The sequence below is a fragment of the Ovis aries genome, chromosome 7, assembly GCF_016772045.2.
Source record: "Ovis aries strain OAR_USU_Benz2616 breed Rambouillet chromosome 7, ARS-UI_Ramb_v3.0, whole genome shotgun sequence".
Lineage (NCBI taxonomy): Eukaryota > Metazoa > Chordata > Mammalia > Artiodactyla > Bovidae > Ovis > Ovis aries.
Genome location: NC_056060.1, coordinates 41,908,566 through 41,932,913, shown reverse-complemented (window position 1 = coordinate 41,932,913; position 24,348 = coordinate 41,908,566). Strand labels below are relative to the sequence as shown.

At 43.7% G+C, this 24,348-nt stretch overlaps 1 protein-coding gene across 6 annotated transcripts in view; it reads left to right on the top strand.

Moving 5' to 3' along the window:
* Positions 1-474: 474 nt before the first annotated feature.
* The window catches only part of NIN (ninein), a 103,695-nt gene continuing 79,821 nt past the window's right edge, over positions 475-24,348 (top strand). For all 6 annotated transcript variants that reach the window (XM_027971733.3, XM_012181333.5, XM_042252313.2 and 3 more), the window contains exons 1-4: positions 475-636; positions 1,123-1,175; positions 9,936-10,139; positions 21,241-21,322. In XM_027971733.3, the coding sequence (XP_027827534.2) occupies positions 9,957-10,139; positions 21,241-21,322 (265 nt within the window). In that variant the 5' untranslated portion in view covers positions 475-636; positions 1,123-1,175; positions 9,936-9,956. The remainder of the gene's footprint in view (positions 637-1,122; positions 1,176-9,935; positions 10,140-21,240; positions 21,323-24,348) is intronic.

Below are 24,348 nucleotides of genomic sequence, written 5' to 3'. Positions count from 1 at the left end.
CTTCCAATGACCGCCAATGGGCGCTCGAGGGCCGAGAGATCCAAGGCCGCCTGGGGCAAAAGAGGCACCTGAATCCCCATCTCACGGTCCCACGGGCTGGAGGCGGGCCCTTTCCCCGACCCGGAGACTTTGCTGGCCGGGCGTGCTCGGCACGGAGGGGTGTGTGCACGAGTTTCCGGAAGGAAGGAAGGGGCAGAGGGTCGACTTCAGGTCGCCGACCTCCCCCACACCCTCCCCCTCCCCGGACTTTCCGAGTTCACATCTCCGCGGCGACCGCCCCAGCGATCGGGACCGAGCTGCTCCCGGCTTCGGCCGCACGAGGAGCGGTCCCGGGGGAGGAGGGTGGGGGGCTGACTCCGAGAGGGCCCGGGCGGCGCCCAGCGCTCCGCCCCCAGGGCCCCAGCTGCGCGGGCCGCGGAGGAGGAGTCGCGCCCGGGCCGGCGTCGCCCTGGCTCCTCCTCCCCGCGCGGGCCTGGCCCTTCCTCCCCGCCGCCCGAGGCTTCGGGTGGCCGCGGCAGAGCCCGGAGCCGAGCGCGCTGGGTGCGGCCGCCCAGCTGCCGCCGCCGCCTCCGCGTCCCGAGTGCCCCGCGGCCATGGCACCCGCGGCGGCGCCGGGCGCCTGAGCTCCGGGGCGCGGTGAGCGCGCAGCCGGCTCCCGGGGACCCCGGTCCCGCGGCCTGGGGGGGCTTGGAGGCCTCGTGCTGCCCCCGCGCCGGCGGCGGGGCCCTGCGCGCCCGGGCAGCCCCGGCATCGGGACGGGCTGGGGATCCTCCCCCAGGGCTGCGGCCGGGGGGTGGCTGTCGGCCGCGAGGGAGCGCGTGGCCAGGCGGCCGGCTCGGACCCGGGCGTCAGCGGAGAACCGGGCGGGAGGGGGCGGCGTGGGAGGCTGAGGAGGGGCCGGAGCGCGGGCGGCGGGGGCGGGTCGGCGGGCGGGGAGGACGCGCGCCGCAGTCCCCCGGAGCCGCGCTTTTGTGAGTGCCGGCCCCTTACATATGGAAATGACGCTCGCGCTGGTCCCCATTCGCGTCCTTTTGAAGGACGCCCGCCCGGAACCCCGGCGCCGGCTGCGAAGTATTGTCCGGCTTCTGGAGCCCTAACAAAGCGTCCCTCCCCGCTTTGCAGAGCACTGGAGGCAGCGGCCGGCTGTGCGAGCGCAACGGAGAGGCCGACAGAAGGTAAGCGAGGACGGCGGGGGCCGAGGGAGCTGCTGCTTCGAGACACAATGGGGTGCCCGAGGTGTCCGGGGGTAGCGATAGGCAGGCGGGTCGGGGGCGCATCTGCATCACGAGTTGCGGGGCACCTGGGCGGCGCACCCGCGCTCCGCCCTCGCCTCGCCCTGCGCCGGCACCGCAGCTCAGCCGGGGCTGGGCACCTCCGCACCCCGCAGGGTCCCCGCCCGCACCGCCGACTGAAAGCGGCTACTGTGTGCAGGTCCAGGACCGGACTTGAATCCTGGAGGGAGCAGAAAGGGTGGTGGTTCTGTTGCCTTGTGCCACCCAGACAGCACTGTGACTGAGAAATTGAAGGGAAACCTGCCTGGGGGACCCCGAGGTGTTAGTCTGGACTGAGTCGCGGAGAGCTGTTTAGTAAAGTGGGAATTTTAGAAGGTGTGGGTGATCAGTGCATAGAGAAAGACTTCCCCGTGCGACTGCTAAGAAAACGGGGAGAACAAAATGACGCTCGGTTTATTGCCTGAACCCCTTGACCGCCAGACCCACGGAATGAAGTGTGGAGCGTAGCCGGAGAAGCTTCCAGGGTTCCAGGGTTCTGCAGCTACCAAACCGGTCCCTGACAAAAGGACAAGCCTGGTGGAGACAGTTTACTGCTGAAAGCTCTTTCTGTGAAGTTGAAAGAGACAGAGATAGGAAGGGGCGATTTCCCAGCCTCAACCCTGACAAACCAAAGCTTAAGTGTAAATGAATTGGGAGCTGGAAAGATTGTGCTACTGTGTACCTTGTTTCAAGACAGCTTAGCTATTATGTGATCTTTACTTGACTGGGGCAGATCCCTTCCTGGTGTTGAGGGACTCCAGACATAAGCTTGTCATAGAAATTAACTCCTGGATTTGTGAAATCAAAATGAATCACCGTCACTGTCTGTTGTGACTGAGGTGATAGCTTTTTTAGGATTAGAATCCCAATAAAGTCCACAGAGGCACTCAGGCTAAGCTTCTGAAACCAGGGAGGGTTCTCAATCCAGACCCCTAAAATATATTAACATAAGTTTATATGTTTACTTGTTTCCTGAGGCTTGACAGTCTGCAAGGACGTGTTTGTTTGTTTCAGTGTCAGTTTAATTTTGAGTCTTCTTTGGTGGCTAGCGTGTTGGTAATTGACCTGAAATACTGGCAGGTTTTGCTCTGGAGTTGAAGAGGGCTGTGAAAATTCCCAGACTGTTTGTAACAGTGACATGACAGGCTGGCTGACAAAACCGTTTATTGTGGCCTCCTCAGCTGTTGTCAGTGTCCTCAGAGAGGTGAAGTGAACTGCTGGGGAGTTTCTTGGCAGATTTGTTTATTTTCAGCTGGTTTCTAGTGATTCCTTAGAGGAAAGCATTCTGAATTGCAGTGTAGATAAAGGGTAGGAGTTTACAGATGTTCCAGATAGGTTGGACATCAGCAAAGGTATTGCCAAGGCAGGAAGAGGCTTTATAGGGGGCCATTACAGGCATGGTCTTTGCAGTCAAATGTCAGAATCAGTCATTTTTATAGGCCCTTGCTCAGAATGCCATGGGTGTCTTTTTTCTTGTTCTTCTTTCATTTTAGATATGTGATGAGCCTTAATATCAAAAGATGTTAACTGTCACAGAGGCGGAGAATAGGGCTCCAATGAATTTTGAACAGCCAGTCTTAATAGGCAACATTTTTATTATAAGTCAAATGTTGTTCAAATAAATTGTTTTAAATGTCACTGCAAATGACTTTCTAAACTAACATTTCACCAATCTTGATGCTTCTGTTTTACGTTGATAATGAAAATACATTTTATCAGTCTTATATTGATAGAGGGTTGGCATATTTAGAGCATTTTAGAATGATTCAAACAGCCTGAAGCCTTTTCAGGAGGTTTATTTTTACAGATGTCAATTCATTTGTAAGCCAATAAATTATGTCGTTTGAATTCTGGCTATTGAACTTACATCTGTTGGGCAGGGGCTTGTGGAGAGATTTACTGAAGCTTGCAAGAAGATATTTTTGTCCTATTCACAAATAAAATAAATTTGAAAGATGGGAATATGCTAGTGAGCAACTTTATTTGAAATCAGGACACTTTTTTATCGCAGTGCATATCAGCAATTAACCATTTGTTCAAGCTTTTAGATGGAAAAATTATAAACTATTTATGATGTAATGCTCACTTAAAAAACAAAGCTAGGAAAATATTGTTTATAGATATGAGAAGACAAGAACAAACTGAGGCTATACTCCAGGGAGCCATAGTCAGAGCTGCAGACATTCTAAATTAAGTAAAAGTGGCTCAAGGAGTGAAAGTTGTTACAAGCTATCTCTTTTAGGAGAGTAACAAACATGAACCTCTGTTTTCTACTTCTGAAATTACAGGTTATTGAAGCTACCCTGTGCCAGGCTAATGATTTTATTCTTCCAGCCATCCTGAGTTAAGACTTGATGGGGTAATCTACCTAGCTGTTAGGTTTAACAAAAGCTTGGGTTTGTTGCGTCATTTCAGGAAAGTAAAATACTAAAGCCTGTTATGTTTTAGAATAAATGCTAGTGGGATATCCTTAGTTAAAATTTTTAAAATTGTAGTTAGCAAAGTTTGTTATTTTCTTTCAAATTTAATGTGATTTTTTCCATTGTGTGGTGACATTTAAGTTTTTGTGTTATATTTTTACATTCCGATTTTATTCTTGCTGATACTCTTATGCTTTTAGTATCCAGCTAGAAGTGAGGTGCTATCGGAGCTGAGAGGAGACTCTCTGACAGTAATAGGTTTGATGAGCAGCAGTTTTTGGCAGAAATATTCTACATCAACACATAAATGGGGGATGGGGGCACATTGCTTTTCTGTTAAGCTTCTGCTAAACTTAAATTTATTCTTGTCACTGTGTCATTTTATGCTGAAATTGGTCCAAAATGGAAATCTTTGCAACAAATTAAAGTGTTTGCAGAAAAGAGTGAAGAAAAAGAAACATTCTAGTTTGACCATTGGTATCATGAGGCTCTGAAGTGGCAAACAGTAAAAGCAAAAGGCATGAATTGAAAGCTTAGCCAAAGCAGAGCTGGTCTATGTTCATCACTTTAGTTATAAAATAACTAAATTAGTCACTTAGTGGTCACTGCCTGGGCTATGGACCCCCAACAGCTATGTCTGAACACAGATCCAAAAGCATCTATTATGATACTCAGGGAAAGCTGCTGAGCCAAGAGGGCCATCCAGACATTCCTTGTAGCTGTTCAGCTGCTGAACCATCTGGAGGCGAAATAAAAGGCCTGGGCTAGGGACTCTGGCATTGTGCTCATTTATTATTTGGTTTTCTCTTGCCAGACTTTGTCCCCTTTTCACTCCTTTTGGCCAGAGCAGACGTTCCCTTCGGCTGGTCTGCCATGCTTACAAGCCCCTTTCTATACCTTGGAAGCTGGAAAGTTCACAAGTTCACGGCTCTACTTCATGCTGGCCTTACATTAGGGACTTCATTGTCCCACCTGCACCTCCACCTCACTCTTTTTCTATCCCAGACGACACTGTGATTTCATCAGCTGGGGTTGCCGAGGGGAGCACAGTGACAGCGGTTGCTGATGGACATCCCTGTCAGGGACAGCACATCCTGGCGGCCTTGTTTTGAGTTATTTGGAAGGAAAATGCTCTGAATCGTTCTCATTTTGGGTGGTTGTTGGGTGGTAAATGTTATGATTAATGGCTTGGGGCATCTGCCTCCTATTTAACCATCCCTGGTTAGAACTCCAAAATATTACCCACACTGGCTGTTTAATTCTAAAGGTGTCATAAGGTTTCTGGCAATTTGATTGAAAAAGTATATGGTAGAGGTCCAGGCTTGTGGCAGCCTTTATAAAACTGAAATTGTCCTTGGAAATTTGAGGGATGATATATTAATCAACACCCAACTTCTTCATCTCTAAGTAAGATTCCTGTCACTGGTGAGTGTCAGCTGAGCTCTCACTCTGGAAAGCATTGAACTGCACAGATTAGACATGCTTAAGTGTTAACAATTATCTGTTTCTGGACTATGCCCATTATTGAAGACACAGTGAACATTTTGTGTAAAAATGTATTTCTTCTTTGCCATAAATCCCAAAGCTACTTTAGAAAATAGAGAATGCTTAGTCTGTGCATCCTTAGAGCCTCATGGGCTATGTGGTTGGTGGTGTTCAGTCGCTAAATTGTGCCTGACTCTCTGTGACCCCTTGGACTGCAGTACGCCAGGCTTCACTATCTCCCAGAGTTTGCTCAGATTCATATCCATTGAGTTGGTGATGCTATCTAACCCATAGTTATTCAATAAATGAATCAAAGGATGTAGGGAGGAAGGCACCCCATGGAATTCCTCCCCATTCCAATTTGGAGGAGTTTGTGGCCACCAGGTATTAAATGATGGTTTCTGGTGCTTTGTACGATACAGCTGGTTAATACATAAAAGTGGAGATGAGAGATTTGTCAATGATACCGTTCCAGAGGTCCCATTCATGTGTTCTGTGTGCATGTGTAAGGTTGACAGTATAATTTAAAGTCATACCAGAGTTCAAGTCCCGGGCCCATGGCCATATTTAATGTTAAATCACTGGACAAGTAGCTTGACTTTGCCAGGCCCCAGTTTCTACATATTAAATGGGAATATGATATCTACTTTAAAGAATTAGGAGGCTTTAAATGAGATAATTTTTGTGAAGTACTCAGCATGGGACAGACTTATAGTACATTCTCAGAAGTTAAAAAGAAAAACAAAAAATCTTCTGAGCTCTCAACTATAGTTCAGCCTTTCTGCTTATGTTTGACATTAAATTTATCAATAATCTGCCTTTGAAAATCGAGGAAGCCCTGAACATTACCTACTGCTGTTACCATTTAGTAATATGATATTGCTTATACGCATAGTACATCCCCCCACCTGTTCTTGCTTTCTAGGGTATTCCACAACTCCTGTTTTGATTTTTGGAAGGCAGGACTATGGCCGGTTGATGTATATAAGTTACCCCTCTTCAGTTTACCTCTCCTTTGTAAATTGCAGGTATTTTCTTGGTTGTTTTCTCAATTAACCTCTTGTAGCTATTTCCTCTGGGATTAGCTGCTCTTGCTTGCTGTATTTAACATTCAAAACAACCTTCCAGCTTGGTATTATTATTCTCATTCTCTAGACAAGGGAACTTGGGAAAGTATTTTAAACAGATTTTCCTCCAAAATCATACCCTGTAACAACAACAAAATGCAGCTGAAGTTTGTGAATCCTTAATTCCTAACTTGTAGAATCAAACTTAAGATGGTCTCCATGGCACAGTTTGACAGTGAGTGTTCGCCTTCAACTTATGCTTGGTTGTGTCTTCTTGTGGAAGAAGTAGGTGTTTCAAAGTCTTCATAGGCTCATTTCTGTAATGTTCATTCAGGGTAAGTTTCCTTGCAAGGTATCTCATATACTAACTGCATGACGTTTACTGAGTTCCTGGTTTGAAGAATAGACTGTACTAAGCATTGGGAAGCTAGAAAAGAAACTGAAATCATGGACCTTGCTGTTAAAGAAAATTCTGCCAAATGAGGAGAAAAATAGTTCTTGCACATGAAATAACTGATGAACATTTGGGGAATAATATCAACCAGTGAAAACGCCTTTTGTGCCAGAAGAGTGCTGACAGCTTGTCACCATATGTAACATCTTTTGGACGTTTCCATATGATCATTTGTTCTGCAGGGGTGGGGCTGTTTTTCCTGTTAAGTCAAAAGACTGTTTTACTGAGCACAGTTCTTGGGAAGGAGGGAGATGAAATAAAGAGATAAAAAAGGAAAATTGCTATGAGATGAAAGGTTTGAATTAGTGAAAATCCCATGACCTTGTAAAGAGCAGGATGTGATAGTTTATCAGGTTCAAAGCCATGAATAAGATTGAGACTTCTTAGTACATCGTGAGGTGTTTTTTCTTTTTAAATTGAAGTACAAATGAATTTATTTACAAAACAGAAACAGACTCACAGACTAGAAAACAAATATGGTTACAGTTGCCAATGGGTGAATAAACTCAGATACACATAACCGTTGTGACTTTTATGGTCTTCTTTCATTGGTTTAGATGGACAAGTTTCTACCCCTTAAAAGTAATTTTTAAAAGGGGAAGTGTTAGAGTTCTTTCACTTTTGTGTTTTAAAAAAATATGCAAAATCAGGAAGAAGCAGAATAGTCTAACTTTTATGAAGTTGATCAGATTCTAGCATAGGGACTCCCCTGGCAGTTCAGTGGTTAAGATTCCACACTTCCACTGCAGGGCTCTTGGGTTTGATCCCTGCTTGGGGAACTGAGATCCCATGTGCCACGGGAACTAGCCCCTCGACTATAGAAAGCAGCACCTTAAAAAAAAAAAAAAAAAAAAACGTGTATCTTGCTAATATAATTTTTCCTGGGATTAAAAAAAGATGGCCAAAAATTTAAAAATAAATAAATTTTTAAAAATTCTAGCCCAGGGGACTGTAAAACTCAGAGACTAAGTCTGAGAGCTGTGATAACCTTGAAAATCCCAGAGCATCTTGGGGATTCTCAACAGATCTTAGTTGATGATGAGGTGGGCAGATGCTAAGTGAATTTCATTAGCCAAGCCTTGGCATTGTCTAATTTCCTAACTTTTGTGCTCAGTTGCTCAGTTGTGTCCAACTCTTTTGCAGCCCGATGGACTGTAGTCCGCAAGGCTCCTCTGTGCCAGGCAAGAATACTGGAGTGGGTTATAGCTTTGCCTAACACCTTGGTTGTTCCTTTCTGGTGTTTTGATGTTTATGTCACACTCTCACGTTATTTTGTAAACATTTATGTGCTGATTAGTTAAGCCAACAGACCAATCCTGGGAAGGCAGCCAGAGCTAGCAGCACCATAATAGAGAAACTGATAATTAGGAGAGGAGACCTTGGAGACCAGGAGCCTGGAGCAGAACATTACCTCTATCCCTGTAATGCACAGCCTAGCTGTTCAATCCATCTTCTGAGTTCACTCAGTTCTGCTGAGAGCCTTGGGATGGTTGTTCGCTCTGTGTTAGCTTGTCATGTTTTGAACAGTCGTCTGAGGAAAGAAGGCAACCCAGCCTAGAGCAGCACTGATGTGTTCTAGAAGGCTTGTTTATTTTCAGGTCTGGCTGTGTGCAACATCTTAATGTGTGTGGTCCCCATGATTGTAAAGATGTGCCCTATAACATCGCCTCTAAGGTACAGTTTTCTGATCCAGGACTTGGTTTACTTAGATGTGTGCTTTTAAAAGTAGAATATTGGTGTGCCACGGGCTAGCAGAGTAGAAATGGAGGGTTACTGGGGAGTGAGTGCAGAGTTTCAGTCATGCAAGATGGAAAAGTTCTAGAGAGCTGCTGTATAGCAGCGCATATATAGTGAACATTACGATACCGCACACCCAAAATTCTGTTAATAGAGTGGCCATGTTATCTTTTTTATCCCAAGAAAAATTATATTGGCAAGATAAATACTTTATTTATTTATTTTTTAGGGTGCTGCTTTTAATAGTCAAGGGACTAATGCTGCAAGTCGTGTTTGAGATGGCTGAGGTCACCCTCTCAAGGGTATATATGTCTGTCATGCTTGGCTTCCATTGCATCATGGTGAAGGTACCTTTAGATGCAAATGTTTCAGACTTTCATTGGAAATCCCAACACAATAGAAGCAAATGATTATGCAAGCAAAAAACCAAATTTCGTTCTTCAACTGGAAGGGACCTAGACTTTTATGATATATATTTTAACAAAAATGACTCTGAGAGTTATTGATAACTCTGTGTTTTCATGAATCCTGTGAAAGATGGGAAAATGGAAAGGCTGGAATTGGGGTGGGTCAGAGAGATGGAAGACCTCTTCATCAGGAGTACAGAGGTTCAGTGGTCTAGATTGTAGAGGGTCCCAAGATTCTGCATGATTCACAAGTGGTCTGTGGTTCTTTCGAATCTCACTGTCTTTCTAAAAGGCTGAAGTGGTGTTTTCCTCTTTCTCTAGGCAACTAGGCCTTACCTAAAGCTCCCTGGGGCTAAAGCAAGCTTGAGGGAATACTCTTCCTGTCACACCACACGTAATTGCAGCAGTGAAGTTAATTGAGTTGCCATTTTTGAGCAACTCATGTAAGAGGCATTTGGTCTCATGTAAAGAGGGGTGGTTTTGTATCAGACATGTTCACCCAGTGCCTCTTTGCTGCATCCCTCTGGTCTGACTACAAAGAGGGGCAGCTAGGCTGGACGGAGAGAAATGAAACAGTTTGGCAGATTGCAACATCTGGCAGGTCTTCTGGAGCTTGCTGTATTGCGTGGATGCTCTGGTCCTGCCGTCTGTTGTCACTAACAATCACTGCATTTGGAAGGGGTGGATGGCAGGAGTGGCTTTTCACCTTCTCTGAGTCCTAACCACTCTGTCTTGAGTTTGACACACTGGCTGCCTGCCTGAGGCTGGGCAGGAGAGAAAGGCGCCTTTCTGCCCAGGAGACTCCTTCCTTCTGGTGACCCTGTCAGGACCCGACGTTGTGGATATGCACCTGGTGTGAGTGTGTGTGGGAGCTCCCCTGGCCTGGACTGGGTCCTGGAGGCCCAAAGGCTTCACTGGGAGGTGTGCAGTGTTACCTCCCTCCCCCGCTGACCCTCACAAGGCCCGATCGACCAAAACGAGGGGCCCAGGACACACCCAGCATTCCCAAGGGACTGGCAAGCGTGGGGGCGGCATGCAAGGGGCGGCAGGACTCCAGCGCTGCCATAACCAGGCCTTGTCTATGTCCCGCACAGGTGAGCGCTGCGGGCGATGGGATGGATGAGGCAGAGCAGGACCAGCATGAGGCCCGACTCAAGGAGCTGTTTGACAGTTTTGACACGACGGGCACCGGGTCCCTGGGACAGGAGGAACTCACCGACCTCTGCCACATGTTGAGCTTGGAGGAGGTGGCCCCAGTGCTGCAGGAGACGCTGCTTCAGGACAACCTCCTGGGCCGGGTAAGGCCCGCAGAGAGGCGGGCGGTGGGAAGTGGGTGCGGTTTCTGTGCTGTGGGGTTGGGGGAGGGTGGAGCAAACCACAGGCGCTGCAACTTGTTTCTAACATTCTAGCCTTGTGTGCTGTTAGCTGTTAACCTGATGAACAGCGGGGGTGGGGGTGGGGGGCGGGAGATGGGATGTAATGGAAGCAACACAGCAGTGCAGTTTGCTGCGGTGACCAGGGCCTGCTTTAATTTGTGCTCTGGAGTGAAAAAAGTGTACACTGAGCATCTTAGACGAGAAGAGAAAAAGGTACCGAGGATGTTTTCCAACTCTTTGCGGTGCGTTTTATGGACTCCACACTCATCAAGGGAGGAGGCTGAGATTTCCACTGAAGTGAAGGAACTTACAGTGAGAAAACTGCCTTCCCAGGAAGAGCAGCTCACTAGGACGTTTATAAACTATAAACATAAAGCTATTTCTTGTGAGGACTGTTTGTAGGATAAAGTATTAATTAAACCTTTCACCCAGGAAATAAGACAGGAGGGTAAATAAATACCGTGCAGATTCATTTAAAACCCAGCATGACTTGCTTCCAGCAGGGATGTGCATGTGTGCTGATGTTAAGTTTTACCTATGAAAACAAATAGCCATGTTCTCCCTGTAGATCAGGTCACAGAGATGAGTAAGAGGTGAAAGCGGTTCCTCTTGCTCTTAGTGGGAAGGATGTCATGACCTGCTAGTGTCTTCAATTCTCATAACTAAAATTGAAAGCATCATTTGTTTGGCTTTGAGTTGAATCTTGCAGTTGGTTTTCTGAATGGATGAGAAGGAAAAATGGGCAGTACTTTTCGAGCTCTGTTGCTGCCATTGCCGACACTTTGTAGATGTTTGTTTTTATCACAGGGTGTAAATCGAGGAAGCAACTGTGAAGCTCAGCTTTATTCTAGTGACCAAACTTCCTTTTCTTCATTTCATTTTCGCTGTCTCTTAACTGAAACATTGGGCAGGTGACCTCAGACACAGGGCAGTGTACTGGCACTCTGTGATGGGAAATAGGAGTGATGAGCATCCTGAAGTTAATGTACAGGGGATGATGTTCTTGGGGGCTTGGCACCATGAAGGTGGCATCTAACAGGACTCCCACTTAAAGAAAGTATGAGATTTTTGCAAAAATGAAACCATTTTTGGTAACTTTGGGGGAGGATTAGCTGCTTATAAATACATGTGATCCCTAAAAAAAAAAAAAAAAGGCAAAAATCTTGCTTTGAAAGCAACCAAAATGGGAGCGTTGAGAATTAAACCACTTGCTCCTCATCGTGTAAGGCATTCAACTGTTTTCTTGTTCCTTCTTCATCTCAGACACTATCAGAAGCCCACAGAATCTCATTTCCCACTGTGGTCCTTTGGGATCTGAGTCCTTTCGGTATCTGAGGGATAGTAACAAGCTTATTAAAACCAGAGAAGACAGAATATGACTTCAGGTTTCCTTGAGAGCCAGTGAAACACAGAACCCTCTGCTGTAAATAGATTGCCCCTTGACAGCAGACTGACAGCCCACTCTCCAGGTGTTGTGCGTCTTTGCCCTCATTTGGCAGACTAACACAGTGGACCAGTTATTGATTGATTCATTAACAACTTGACACTACCAACCCACTTTTAAATGTGCTCTTGGCTTGTGAATAATGAATACCTAAGTGGTCTATAGCGTGATATTTACTTATCCAGTGATAAAAGTTAAATAGATGTATGCATATTGATTTCATGGGGAAGGTCCCTGGTGGTTGTCTTGAGAGCAGAGTTGGCATGAATTAATGCACTACTGTTAAATTTGCATTTTTTATGAAACTGAATTATTCTCAGATGATCACATAAACTGCGCCATATGCTGTTAAGATACTCTATATGGTCTACAATTTTAAATTGTAAGGAAAAAAATTCCTTCGACTTCACTGGAGAATTCTAAGTTCTACCACCATGATATATTAAATACGGATCATAAGTTGTAGAATTATAAAATTATAAATTGTTTCTAATGCCAGCATCTTCCCTCTCTTTAGATGGTATTTATAGACAAATATGTCAGAGTTAGCAGTTTGGCTTAATAAAAAGGGAGAAAGAATAATAGCATGACAAACCTAAGTATATTCATCTACTCACTAATTTGACAAATATGTATTATATGTGTCCCATATGTCAGCATTCTAATGGCCTTTTGGTATGGGTGCGACTTATGTTTATTGTAAACTTTTCCATTAAATTGGCTTTTGAGTACGTTAATATCCATCAGCTTCCTGCATGCTTGTGGTTTTAATTCTGTCTTTTATATCATAACAAATATAATTTCTTTTTTAAAGAACTGATACATTTACTCCCTTTTTTTTTTTTTTGGCTGTACTGCCTGACTTGCAGGATCTTAGTATCCTGATCAGGGATTGAACCCAGGCTCTTGACAGTGAAAGTGCAGAGTCCTCCCCACTGAATTGCCAGAGAATTCCAAGTATAATTTTTAAACAAAACAAAATAAATAAGTTTTACCTCCTTTGGAATTAGGCTGAATTACTCTTTTTTCTTGAAAAAAGAAATATGGTAAAAAGCATTTCCCCCTTCACCTAAGAATATGAATATTATCTGTTTATTTTTTATCTTAAGATCCATCTTTTGTAGCTTCTTGTTCTTTTCTTTTTTTAATCCTAATGTTTCTTTTGACAGTTATTAAGGAAACTAACTTAAATCAACTTGCCATTTTTATATATTTTATTAATTGGCCCTCAGATTGCCCTCTTTGCTCTTGCAAAGACTTGAAGTCATATTCCCCTGACCAGGGTGGGTGGGCTTCACAGGTGGCGCTTGTGGAAAAGGATCTGCCTGCCAATCCAGGAGACCCAAGAGACGTAGGTTCAATCCCTGGGTTGGGAAGATCCCCAGGAGGAGGAAGTGGCAACCCACTCCAGTATTCCTGCCTGGAGAATCCCATGGACAGAGGAGCCTGGCAGGCTATGGTCTGTAAGGTCACCAAGAGTCATCCATGACTGAAGCAACTTAGCCTGCACGCACTTGGTAGTTATCTTGTAAGTGTTTGAAATGCCCAGAGATTGTGGATCACTGACTTAAAGGAAAGAGGACATTGCTGGTAGGTGTTTCCTACTAGATTATCAAAAGAGCTCTACTTGTATCTTTGTTATCAGGTAAGCACTGGTCAGGCGGGTCAGACCCCTCAAGATACTGGGAACTTATACACTGATTAGGTAACATTCCTGGTAGGTGAATAATAGTACTGGGAGTAACTGCTACAAACATTTGAGAAAGAGAACCATATTAGCTCACTTATTAAACCAAGTTTTCATCTAAGCAGTTGACTCTAGTTGTAGGTGCTTCCTGTCTATTGTCTTTTAAATGAAGGGCTTCCACGTACCTCTCTACCTCCTTTATTAGAAATCAGAACATAAAGATGATAATTTACCTTGCTTTTGTTGAAGCCTTTAGTTAGTTCCAGTTTTAAAAATACATTTTCTTTTCCTCATGGAACATTTTAACTTTAAGACAAAGCTGCCTCCTGAGTTGCCCTGATGTCCTCTTTAATATGAATCTGGATGATAAAGAATTAACATCTCACATCCTTGACACTCTCTAGAATCTGGTAGCAGAACTTACCCCTGGTTTCCAAAGAGGACCAAACGTATGTGGACTTCGGTCATCAAAGGCACTTTGGAATTTTTGTATTAAAATTTGAGAACTGTACAAATATATAATTCCACCCAGTTTCCCCACTTTTCATTTTCAAGTGCTTGGAGTTCTTTTATAAACATCATGTTTAATTTTATATGGTGATCTGCTGGTTTGTTTGTTCCCACTTCATTAAGCTTTTTAAGATTTCTTTCACTGGGGGCGGCAGAGGATGAGATGGTTAGACAGCATCACCGACTCAACAGATGTGAATTTGAGCAAACTCCAGGAGATAGTGAAGGATGGAGGAGTTCGGCATGCTGCAGTCCATGGGGTTGCAAAAAGTCAGACACAACTTAGTGACTGAACAACAAGAACAATACACGTTTTAACCATTTGAAAAGTGGATCAGAAGTACAGCAGTACTTTCTGGTGGTGATAATTTATACTTCTGAGGGACATTTTCTGGTTCTATTTTGGTCTTGTGACTCTATGTCTATTACTCCATTCCTTTACAACCATGTCATCTGGGGTTGATTTGAACTCCTAAGGATCTATAATTCACATTTATAGACAAGAAGACCTGATTAAGAGATTACAAGACTGGCTACTTTTCTTTATTAATACTTTCTTATCAACCTCACAGCAAAATTGCCTTTGGTATTGTGTACTGTGACCCTCGAGAGGCATTAATCTGGCATAAAGTAAGAGCAAAGGGAAGCCCATTGGAAAGACCTTCCATTCTCAACAAGAGGCAGGAGCAAGTGCTAATAGCTGTTCTTTTCTACCTACTCTATTTCAGTAATGACCGTCAGTCTCACCAGAGAAAATAGTGATATGATCAGGAATGGTCATTAGGCTTCTACAGTATTCCGTTTATACTTTTATGAGTAGCTTCTTGTTTGGATGGAGGGGACTGAAAGTTCTTCAGTATCCAGCACAGATTTTACACTTCAGTGTCCATCTGTATGACAGAAAAACCTAGAACCCAGAACTTGGAAAAAGGATGATGACTTGTCCAAGGTCAGGCAACTCATTTGAAGCAGTGCTGAGATGGGAACCCAGATTTTCCAGTCCCTGAGTTTGAATGCATCTCTCCTCAGACTGCACATATACAAATATGGATCTCATTCTCCATTCCCTGCAACTCGCCCTCACCCCCCAACTCCCACCCCTCACCCCCCACCTTCCACCTCTCAACCCTCCACCTCCCACCCCTCACCCTCACACCCACCACATGGAGACCATATGTTGTAAAGCAGTCTTTGAATCAGACCTGAATTCAGGTACTGATTCCTGCTGCTTTTTAGCCATGTATACCTGTTATCTTAAATACTTTGAGCCTCAGTTTCTTCATCTGTATAATGGAAAAAATAATATCCTCCTTATTAGATTGTGATGAAGTTGCCTTAGACTGTGCGTGTCAGAAGCTTATTTTGAAGCCAGGCAGGTAGGTAACTTCTGTGTCCTGTGTCTCTCTGTACACTCCCCTCCTCTATCCCTTACACACTGAGAGTAGGTTTTTGATATATGATGAATTCCCAGGAATGGTTTTTTGAGAAAGCTCATTCAAGTGGAGAATGGAATCACTAGCAACTCTCTTGAGTGGCAGTGGTTTGTATCTATTTCCATCTGTAGGCAGAACTCCTTGGAACTGTCTTGGAGTTATATGGTTGCTTTAGCCTTTACAAACCCACCTTTGAAAATGGCCTTGGCTTCTCTCCACGTTGTTTCCAGTAAATGACTTTTAAGCTCCAATAACCCAAATGCTGTATTTAGAAGAAAATATTTTGTAACTGAATCTTTCATTACGAAACCAGGTCTCTTTGTTCTTCTGTGTCATTTCTCTTTGCATAATGCTGTCAATGGTTTTTTCCTCTACATCAGCCTTCTGGTGAGTCCGTATTTCTATACCCATTTCAGCTAACGTTTAACATTTTGAAAGTCCTTTCTTTGATTTCTCCATTAATAGATGCAAACCTCCTAAGTGTGATGAGAGTTACGTAGGCCTTTGGTCCAATAAGTGCACTATGTTGAATCCTGGCTTAAGCCCTCTCATCTCGGGTCTGTTTGAAGTTCTGCCTGCTCACATGGGGAAATGTGTGTGCATCTGATCTCCATGATTGCACGAGATGATTTCATGCAATTTAAGTTCCTCCTTCTGTTTCCTGTTGCAGGGTTTTGTGTGTGTGGTTTGAAATAGCATCTGTTTATTATGCCATGCTTAAATTCTTTTTTCAGAGAGGCAAATTGTGTTTCTCAAAAAGCATTCCTATGAAATTTGGAGAGGAAGAAAGATGAAGTAAATTTCTATTAAGCACTGGTGACACATGACAGAAAATATCAGACTTGACTAGTCTTCCTGTTAATTTCGTTTGAATGTCATGTGTATTTTCAGTCAGTCAGGTAATTTTCCCATTGCTGCAAACTGCCCTTTGAGGCATACAGGGTGTAGGGATGCTTGTAAAATGCTTGGCAGCAGTTGTTATTCAAATGAGGGGGGACTGACCAAGGTATGCATGGCTATCAAAGCTGGTTACCGTGTGAGATTTAATTACATTGAATATTTCTGAAGACTTCTAAATTTTAACAGAACACAATAGTAAAGCTCCCTGGGAGGATAAAAATGGTACTTAAAAATTTTCAGGGACTGAACTGAGTGAGCCCCTTGGATCCCCACTTCTTCACAATAGAGAGCGTTTATTCACGTTTTTTGGTTCTGAGTTGTGCCCTGAGGGGCTTTTCTGCCCCATCAGTAATCTTGAGCTCTGATGAAAAATAGCAGTCACCTGCTTCTATTAGGGAACTCTCTTGAAAGATGTGGAATTTACTGCTGTTTAAGGCAGAGGGTCCAATGTCTCTGTCCTCACAAGAAGGAAAATAAGGATCAACTTAAGACTTACAGCTGCTCCAGCTGTTTCGATCAGCCTGCCAGGCATTTGCTTTAGACCTGTAGGTTCTCCTTGTGCAGGAAGAAGAGGTTACCCAGATAGACAGTGTTGGGTTATGAAGAACCCCTGAGTTAATAATCATGTTTAGTCTTTTATAAATTTTTTTCCTTCTAAAATGTAGCTGATTTAATACATCCTAAGTCCATTTTGGAAACTTGTACGCTCTGCTTGTGAATATCTTGAAGTCAGATGTCAAAAAACTGTCCTTCTTTTCCCTGTTGGCCTACTAGGACATAGTCTTTTATCAGAGCCCCCTACCAGCTTTTTTTTTAAATTAGAGCCACTGATTGTTTGTTTGTTTGTTTGTTTTTTTAATTGGAGGATAATTGCTTTACAGTGTTGTGTTGGTGTCTGCCATAGAGCAACATGAATCAGTCATAGCTATATGTCTATCCCCTTCCTCTTGAGCCTCCCTCTACCCTTCCATCCCACACCCCTAGGTCATCACAGGGTGCCAGTCTGGGCTCCTAGTGTTGTATAGCAGCTTCCCACTAGCTATTTTACACAGTATATATGTCAGTGTTGCTTTCTCAATCCATCCCAGCCTCTTCTCCCCCAACTATGTCTCTATTCCTGACATGCAAATAGGTTCATCAGTACCATTTTTCTAGATTCCACATGTATGTGTTAATATACGATATTTGTTTTTCTCTTTCTGACTGCATTCTGTATAACAGGCTCTAGGTTCATCCACCTCAGTTCAACTGATTCACATTTGTTCCTTTTTATGGTTGAATAAAAAGGAAACACTTTTGCACTCTGGGTGGGGATGTAAATTGATAACAGCCATGATCATGGCTGGAGATTCCTTAAAAAACTAGGAATAAAACTACTATATGACCCAGCAATCCCACCAGTGGGCATATACCCTGAGAAAACCGTAATTCAAGAAGACACAGGTACCCCAGTGTTCCCTGCAGCACTGTTTACGATAGCCAGTACATGGAAGTAACCTAGATGTCCATGGATAAAGAAGTTGTGAGATAGATAGATAATATATATATTTATATATATATAAAATCACACACATACAGTGGAATTATTTTTTCTTTTCATTTTTTTGTGTCTCAAACGTTTGTCAGTTTCAGCCTTGTAGTTGCTAATCAACTTTCTTCCCTTGTCCCCCCCCCCGCCCTCCCCCACACCCTCTAGAATCTGGACTGTAGCTGGTAAACCACTTGAGGGCAGAGGTTATGTATACTCTTGCCTTCGTGTCCTTCAGGAGAGGCTTCGTGTCCTGAAGCCTCAGTGTCCGGCTTTACACCTGGTGACATTGTGTAAAGCTGATGTGACCTGGAGCAACAGAGGGATCTCCCTGAGAGGTCAGACCAGGAGTGAAGGGGGGAGCTGGGACTGTCAGGGGGCTGGACTTTGATGAGTCCAGGCAGAAGGCCTGAGTTCTCCTGGTACTCTGTCACTTCAAGACCAGCAGCCTTGGGAAAGGACATGCCTCCTCTGAGCCTCTCTCCTTTCAATTTAGCAGAAGGATGCCTGCCTTGAGATAGGGCAGTAAAATTCGTCTAATCACAGGAGCAAAAGACAGACATAGAGAACAGAAGGGACTTATGGGACACTATCAAACAGACTAATAACACACGTATAGGGGCCTGTCGCTCCTGGATGTTGTGTGAGTCAGCTGGCTAAATGTCCAGGAGGGAATGAACCTACAATAATGCCCCCAGGACTTGCATTAATATAACTTTCTAGTAACTGAATCTCTTTCCCATTTAGCAGTGGGGGTTGGGGGAGTAAATTTGAGATACAGAGACCCCTGAGTCATCTGTGCGGCTAGTCCTCACTGGGTTGAACTACATTAGGACAAAATTCTGAAGGGCTCTTTCCAATGACTTCTATCAAAACTGCCACCTTGAGAAGACCCAGCGGAGGCCCACAGAGTCAGGTAGAAAGGATGTGAAAGTCTCAAATCAGGAACCACCCTTTTGAAACAGGAGCCTCCTTCTCTTCAACTCATTAACTAACTGTGGCAACGAGGGACTCCAGTTTCATTTGGTCATGCCCACTGATTCCCTAAGAGAGAGTAGAATCAAGGAGCTGGGGTCCCCGAACACAGCAGACCAGACCTGCTTTTCTGGTGCTGGGCAGCTGCACAGATCCTGGGGGAGGCAGGCTCCCGGCTCTCCCGCTCTCACCCCACCCTGCACTTGGTTGGGCTGGGTCATTCTCATGGTCAGTGGCTTTGCTTGGAAAACATAGCCATTTCTCTGTGAAAGTGGTGAAAATAGTCATCCTATTACTGGTCCTATTGGTAGTGGCTACTACCACTTACTGAGTACCTAGCAAGCTCTGGAAGTTGGTGACGGACAGTGAAGCCTGGTGTGCTGCAGTCCATGGGGTTGCAAAGAGTTGAACACAACTAAGTGACTGAACTGAACTGCACGAGTGCTAGGAAGTTTGAGAGACTTTATGTAACTCTCATTTTATCTCCCTAAAGCTGTTATGAGGGAGGTGGTAGCATACATAACATAAAATACATGTAATGCTTTTGGCAAAGTACCTGCCTGACTCCCTGTGACCATTTCTGAGAATATGGAGGCTCTATCACCAGGGCCTAGGATAGGGCCTGGCACATAGCAGTGGCCCAATAAATATCTGCTGAATGAATCATAAAAATTAGTTGTTCCATAGCCCCACTTTTCAAGAGGAGCAGACTAAAGCTTGGAGAGGTTTAGTAATTGAGCCATTTCACAGAAGCAGGTGAGTGGCTGAGCCAGAGTCAGAACCTCCAGCCAGCTGGCTCCGGCATATAGAGCCTTCGCTCCTCACCCTTCTCCCGCCCACCCTCAGAGGAAGGCATGATCCTGGTAGGAAGTAGTAGATGCCAGTGTGGGAGATGCCCTGAGTAGGAGGGGCTTGGGTATGTGATGTTTGTGAGCTGGCTGGTTGGGAAGATGGTCTTGCCCCTGGTTAACCAAATCTGGATGCCACAGTGCCTGACTCACATCTGCCACTGCCAAAAGCTGGCCCTCTTTCCTCTCCCTGGTATTTCTGTGATTTGTCAGCTGTGAAACCTAATGAGCAGTTTATAATTCTATGATCTTTTAATCCTTCACTGGCTCCTTAGCAGATGCCCGCCCTTCCTTAATAGACTTCTGCTGTGGCTCCATAAATATGCTTTTAGTCTGTATGATCTAAAGGAATATGATTTAGAAAGCAGTTTCAAGTAATCAAAATGAATGTGGTAGAGAAATCACATGTACTTTGGGGGAGTGTGGTAAATTGCAAGCATACACAGTGTTATGACACCCCGAGGTGAATCTCAGTGGATTCCTCTCTCTTGCATTGATTTGCATGAATAAGACATATGATTTGTTGTTTAGATAACTAATGAGGTTTGCTGCTTTTCCACATTTAATTCAGAAGTGGTTTTTATCTGTCACCTATATTTAAACTCCTAGGCAATGTTTTGTAATGATGTCCCAAAGAGACCCACAGCAGCACACATTATGAATTTATCAACTTTGTATTTACATATGGGCTTCTGTATAAATAGGTATCATGTTATTAAACTATAATTATGGTGAGAAGAAATACCGACTCTCGCTTCTGCCCCATGGTGAGATCATGTGAATTTAAGTTGTAGAATAATGTACTTGGCTATAAAGAAAACCATTTTACTACTTTAATATCCCAGTTCTGAGTTTGCTTGTTTGTTTGTTTTTTTTCAAGAATTGTACAATCCTCTGCCCCTTTTTTCTTTTTAATAATGAAAGTTATAAATGATACCAACAGTCCCATTTGTGGACCACACCAAGAGAAGAGGGACTCTCCCTTATGTGCCAAGGAAACTGATAAGGATATTGGTGCAAAATTGTACTCACAAAACATTAGATAAAGCTTCAATAACCAATTCTGAGTATTTACTTCAGTAAGACTCAGGTTCCATCCTACTTTAGTCAAGGTAATTGTATTTTTAAGAATTCGGGAGCATGCTTCCCAAGGTTCTTTTATCCTTTGTGTATGCTGTTGATTTCTACTTGTTTATAGAATTAGGGCCTTGGGAGATAAATATCATCTACTTGCCTGAGGCAAGACTGTATTTCAAGTCATCCTTGAAAGACATTCTCTTCTAGAATGTCTTAAGAGATGAAAGCATTTTTGGCACATTGTTAAAAAGGGTCATTTACTTGGAAAATTTTTTCTAGTGTCTCACCTAACATCTTTCTCTTCTGGTCTCGTTCAGAAAAATAAAAGAAACTGAGTTCAAAACCTATCTTCTTCTGAGTTTATAAAGAGGATTTTGCTGTGTTATTTCCCCTTGGGGTTGAACAAATGTTGACATTGGTGTTGGTGACTCTGGTGTGTAAAATGATTATCCCATTTTGTCTTTAGTGCTTTAGAGAAAAGAAGAAGTGGGAACAAAAACAGGTTCTAGGACTCCCTTCAAGGCTGTCAGGATGCTAACAAATGGTTCTGGAACCTTGTACATGGGTTTGCTTCCTTAAGGCTATGGAATTTTTAATTTATTTTGAATTCTTTATTTTCAGGTGCATTTTGACCAGTTTAAAGAAGCATTAATACTTATCTTGTCTAGAACTCTATCAAATGAAGAGCACTTTCAAGAACCAGGTAAGAACGCTAACTTTTCTTCTCTTCCTTCTGCTTTAAAATGTGTCCAGGGGAGAATCTGGGGACTTTGAGGCATGTGTGTGAAAGCTTCGGAGTATCTGCCTCCCCCAGATTGAGCAGTTATTTGGAGTGACTTGTCTTTTGACGTGGTCATAAAAGGCGTGCAGCTGTCGCACACTAGGAAGAGCCTCCTCTATCACAGCAGCGAATTAGGGAAGAAATCACTGGATTGTTCCCAGGAGATCTGTCAGATGGTGTGGCCGTAACTCATTCCCGGAATGAGCAGAGTGGAACTGAATGGTCCTTCTTCCGTCCTCATTGCCTGTGAACATGAAATAATATGAACTGGGGCAGAATTTTGTCTGAAAGAAGGGTGGGTAATTTTATTTAGTGCTAGTGAGTGGATAGCCCTGTGTTACAGACAGGACCACATTATAACTGTTTTTCTCTCTCCTCTTGAGTGATAGTTCTTTATGGTCCTTGTTGTTCATATTTGTACTTTTAGTGCCCAGTAGGATGCTTAGCACATAGTAAGTATTCAACAAAAACTGAATATTATACTTCATTGATTTTTTTAAGGTACTATAGATTATGACACATCATTATTTTATATACTCCTAAAAAAATTTTTTTCTCTGTTATAATGGTAAAAAGCCATTGAATATAAGACACATCATAATTCGAGAAAGTTCAAATCTAGGAGTGTGTGTGTTGGGGGTAATGTCTTAGGATCAGTGATATATGGTAAATATTTAAGGGGAAGTCTAAACAGTGTTGAAATTTATATTATAATACAGTCTGGTTTTTTAAAAATCAGAAGCTAGGGTTAGAGGTTGATTATAATGGGGCACACAAGGGAATTTTGGGTGTGATGAAACCATTTTTATATGTTGATTGTGATGGTGGCCACAAATTTTATAAGTTTTTTTCTAACCCACAGAATTGCTCTGTAAAAAGGTGAAACTTACTCTACATAAATTAAACCTCAATAAACCTGACTTTAAAAAAGAGAACACTAAAAATATAGTCCAGTTTTGAGATTGAGAAGAGATCATTAACATTTTGTTGCTACAAGCAGTCATTCAGTGTGACCTACTTGGAAGCACAGGTGGGAACTCTTGTCTTATCCTCACTGGTGATCCAGTTCATCAGACCTTCTGAAATGCTCCAGATTTGTGTCATATGTATAAACTCTGCGGTAAGCAGTATTTTGGGTTTGGATTGAGTCTCTCCCTTTTTATTAAGGTTATTGTTAATTCTGAGGCTTGCCAGAGCTCTCTGCAAGCCCCTAGTGAGTGTGGGAGGGAGTTTATTGCATCATAGAGGTTTTCCAGACTAAAAACAGAATTTCTGTAGGTCACCCAGTGCTGGAATCTGGACTTTTGTTCTTACTGGTTCTCACATTTTGTTAGTAGTTTTACTTGTTTAAGGTTGTCATCTTGATAAAAATAGTGTAAGATCTAGGGACCCTAACTAGAGCTATCGTGACATCACCCCGTCTATTGTTGTTCGTGCGCACATAGGTAACATACACTTAAGCTCTGTGTTCTCTTTGCCCATAATGGGTGTTTATGTCAGTTTGGAATAGGCTTCCCTGTTTCTTGTCCTTTTGCTGCTCTTTCTTTAAAACCTGTTCTTGATACCTGCCAGAAAATTATCATAATAAATAAACAGACCACAAATGTGAACGGTTCCCTGTAGAACTGTACCATCTTGGGATCTGAATCATAGGACGAGGAGGTAGACAGTGTCTGGTTGAGCTTGGTAACAGTTTGAAAGAAAGGTTTGTAAGTCCAACTCCGGTCAGTGGTTTCAGATTTATACGTGTGCCTCACTGCTGGGCCGGAGGAGGCATCATTTGGACAAGTCTTCCAGAGGGGTTTTAATAGTTGACTGTGTGCTCCGTCCTTTGGGTAGACTACAGCAAACCTTTGCTACTGAGCTGCCCCAATTCAGTGCAATAAAGCATCAAAGTCCTTACTGACAGCATTTCCTCCAGCATGGATGTAACTTCCCTAACATTTGACCTGGAAGGATAAAATCTAGGATTGAGCCTGTGCCTTAAGAGTGTTTTATCTCATATGAGGCTAAGTCATTCCTTCTTTGTTCCTGAGCATCTCTGCTTTTTCTGACTTTTGCCTGTCACTCCCTGGCCCTTCCAGTTGTTTCTGGGGATCATGCATTTCTTTTCACTCAAACATTCTCCCACCCACTCAAGTATGTGACTCCACCCCTACAGACTGCCTGGCTTGGCTGGAGAGAGGCAGAGAAAGAAGGATCAGGACTTAAATACTGTATATCAAGAGGCCACCTGGGTTCACCCCCTCTTTCCCCTTTACGAACATGGTTCAATTCAGTCACTCAGTCATGTCCAGCTCTTTGTGATCCCATGGACTGCAGCATGCTAGGTTTCCCTGTCCATCACCAACTCCTGGAGCTTGCTCAAACTCAGTCCATCGAGTCAGTGATGCCATCCAGCCATCTCATCCTCTGTTGTCCCCTTCTCCTCCCACCTTCAGTCTTTCCCAGCATCAGGATATTTTCCAATGGATCAGTTCTTCGCAGCAGGTGGCCAAAGTATTAGAATTTCAGCATCAGCATCAGTCCTTCCAATGAATATTCAGGACCAGTTTCCTTTAGGATGGACTGGTTTGAACTCTTATCAACATAACAATCCCTTAAGTCATAGACTGTATGACTGCAAGGCTAGAGTGAATGCTGCCATTTTATCCATGAGCAAACTGAGATTCAAAGAGGGATGTGGATTAAGTCTCACAGATAGGGGCAGAGGAAGATGCTAACATTGTTATCACCAAGGGATGGGAGTCCAGGAGGCTTTGGTTTAGGGTGTTCACCCTCAGATGGATGAGCTGCGGGCAATGCAGTCTCAGTCAGTGCAGCCTGGCCAGAAAGATTCTGACAAGTGGCCAGCAGCAGAAGGAAGGAGCAGAGAAGAGCAAGTTTCACCTAATTGTTAGTGACAGGGGTTCTATGTCCTCAGCATTACTTGGCTGTTCAGCACTTAG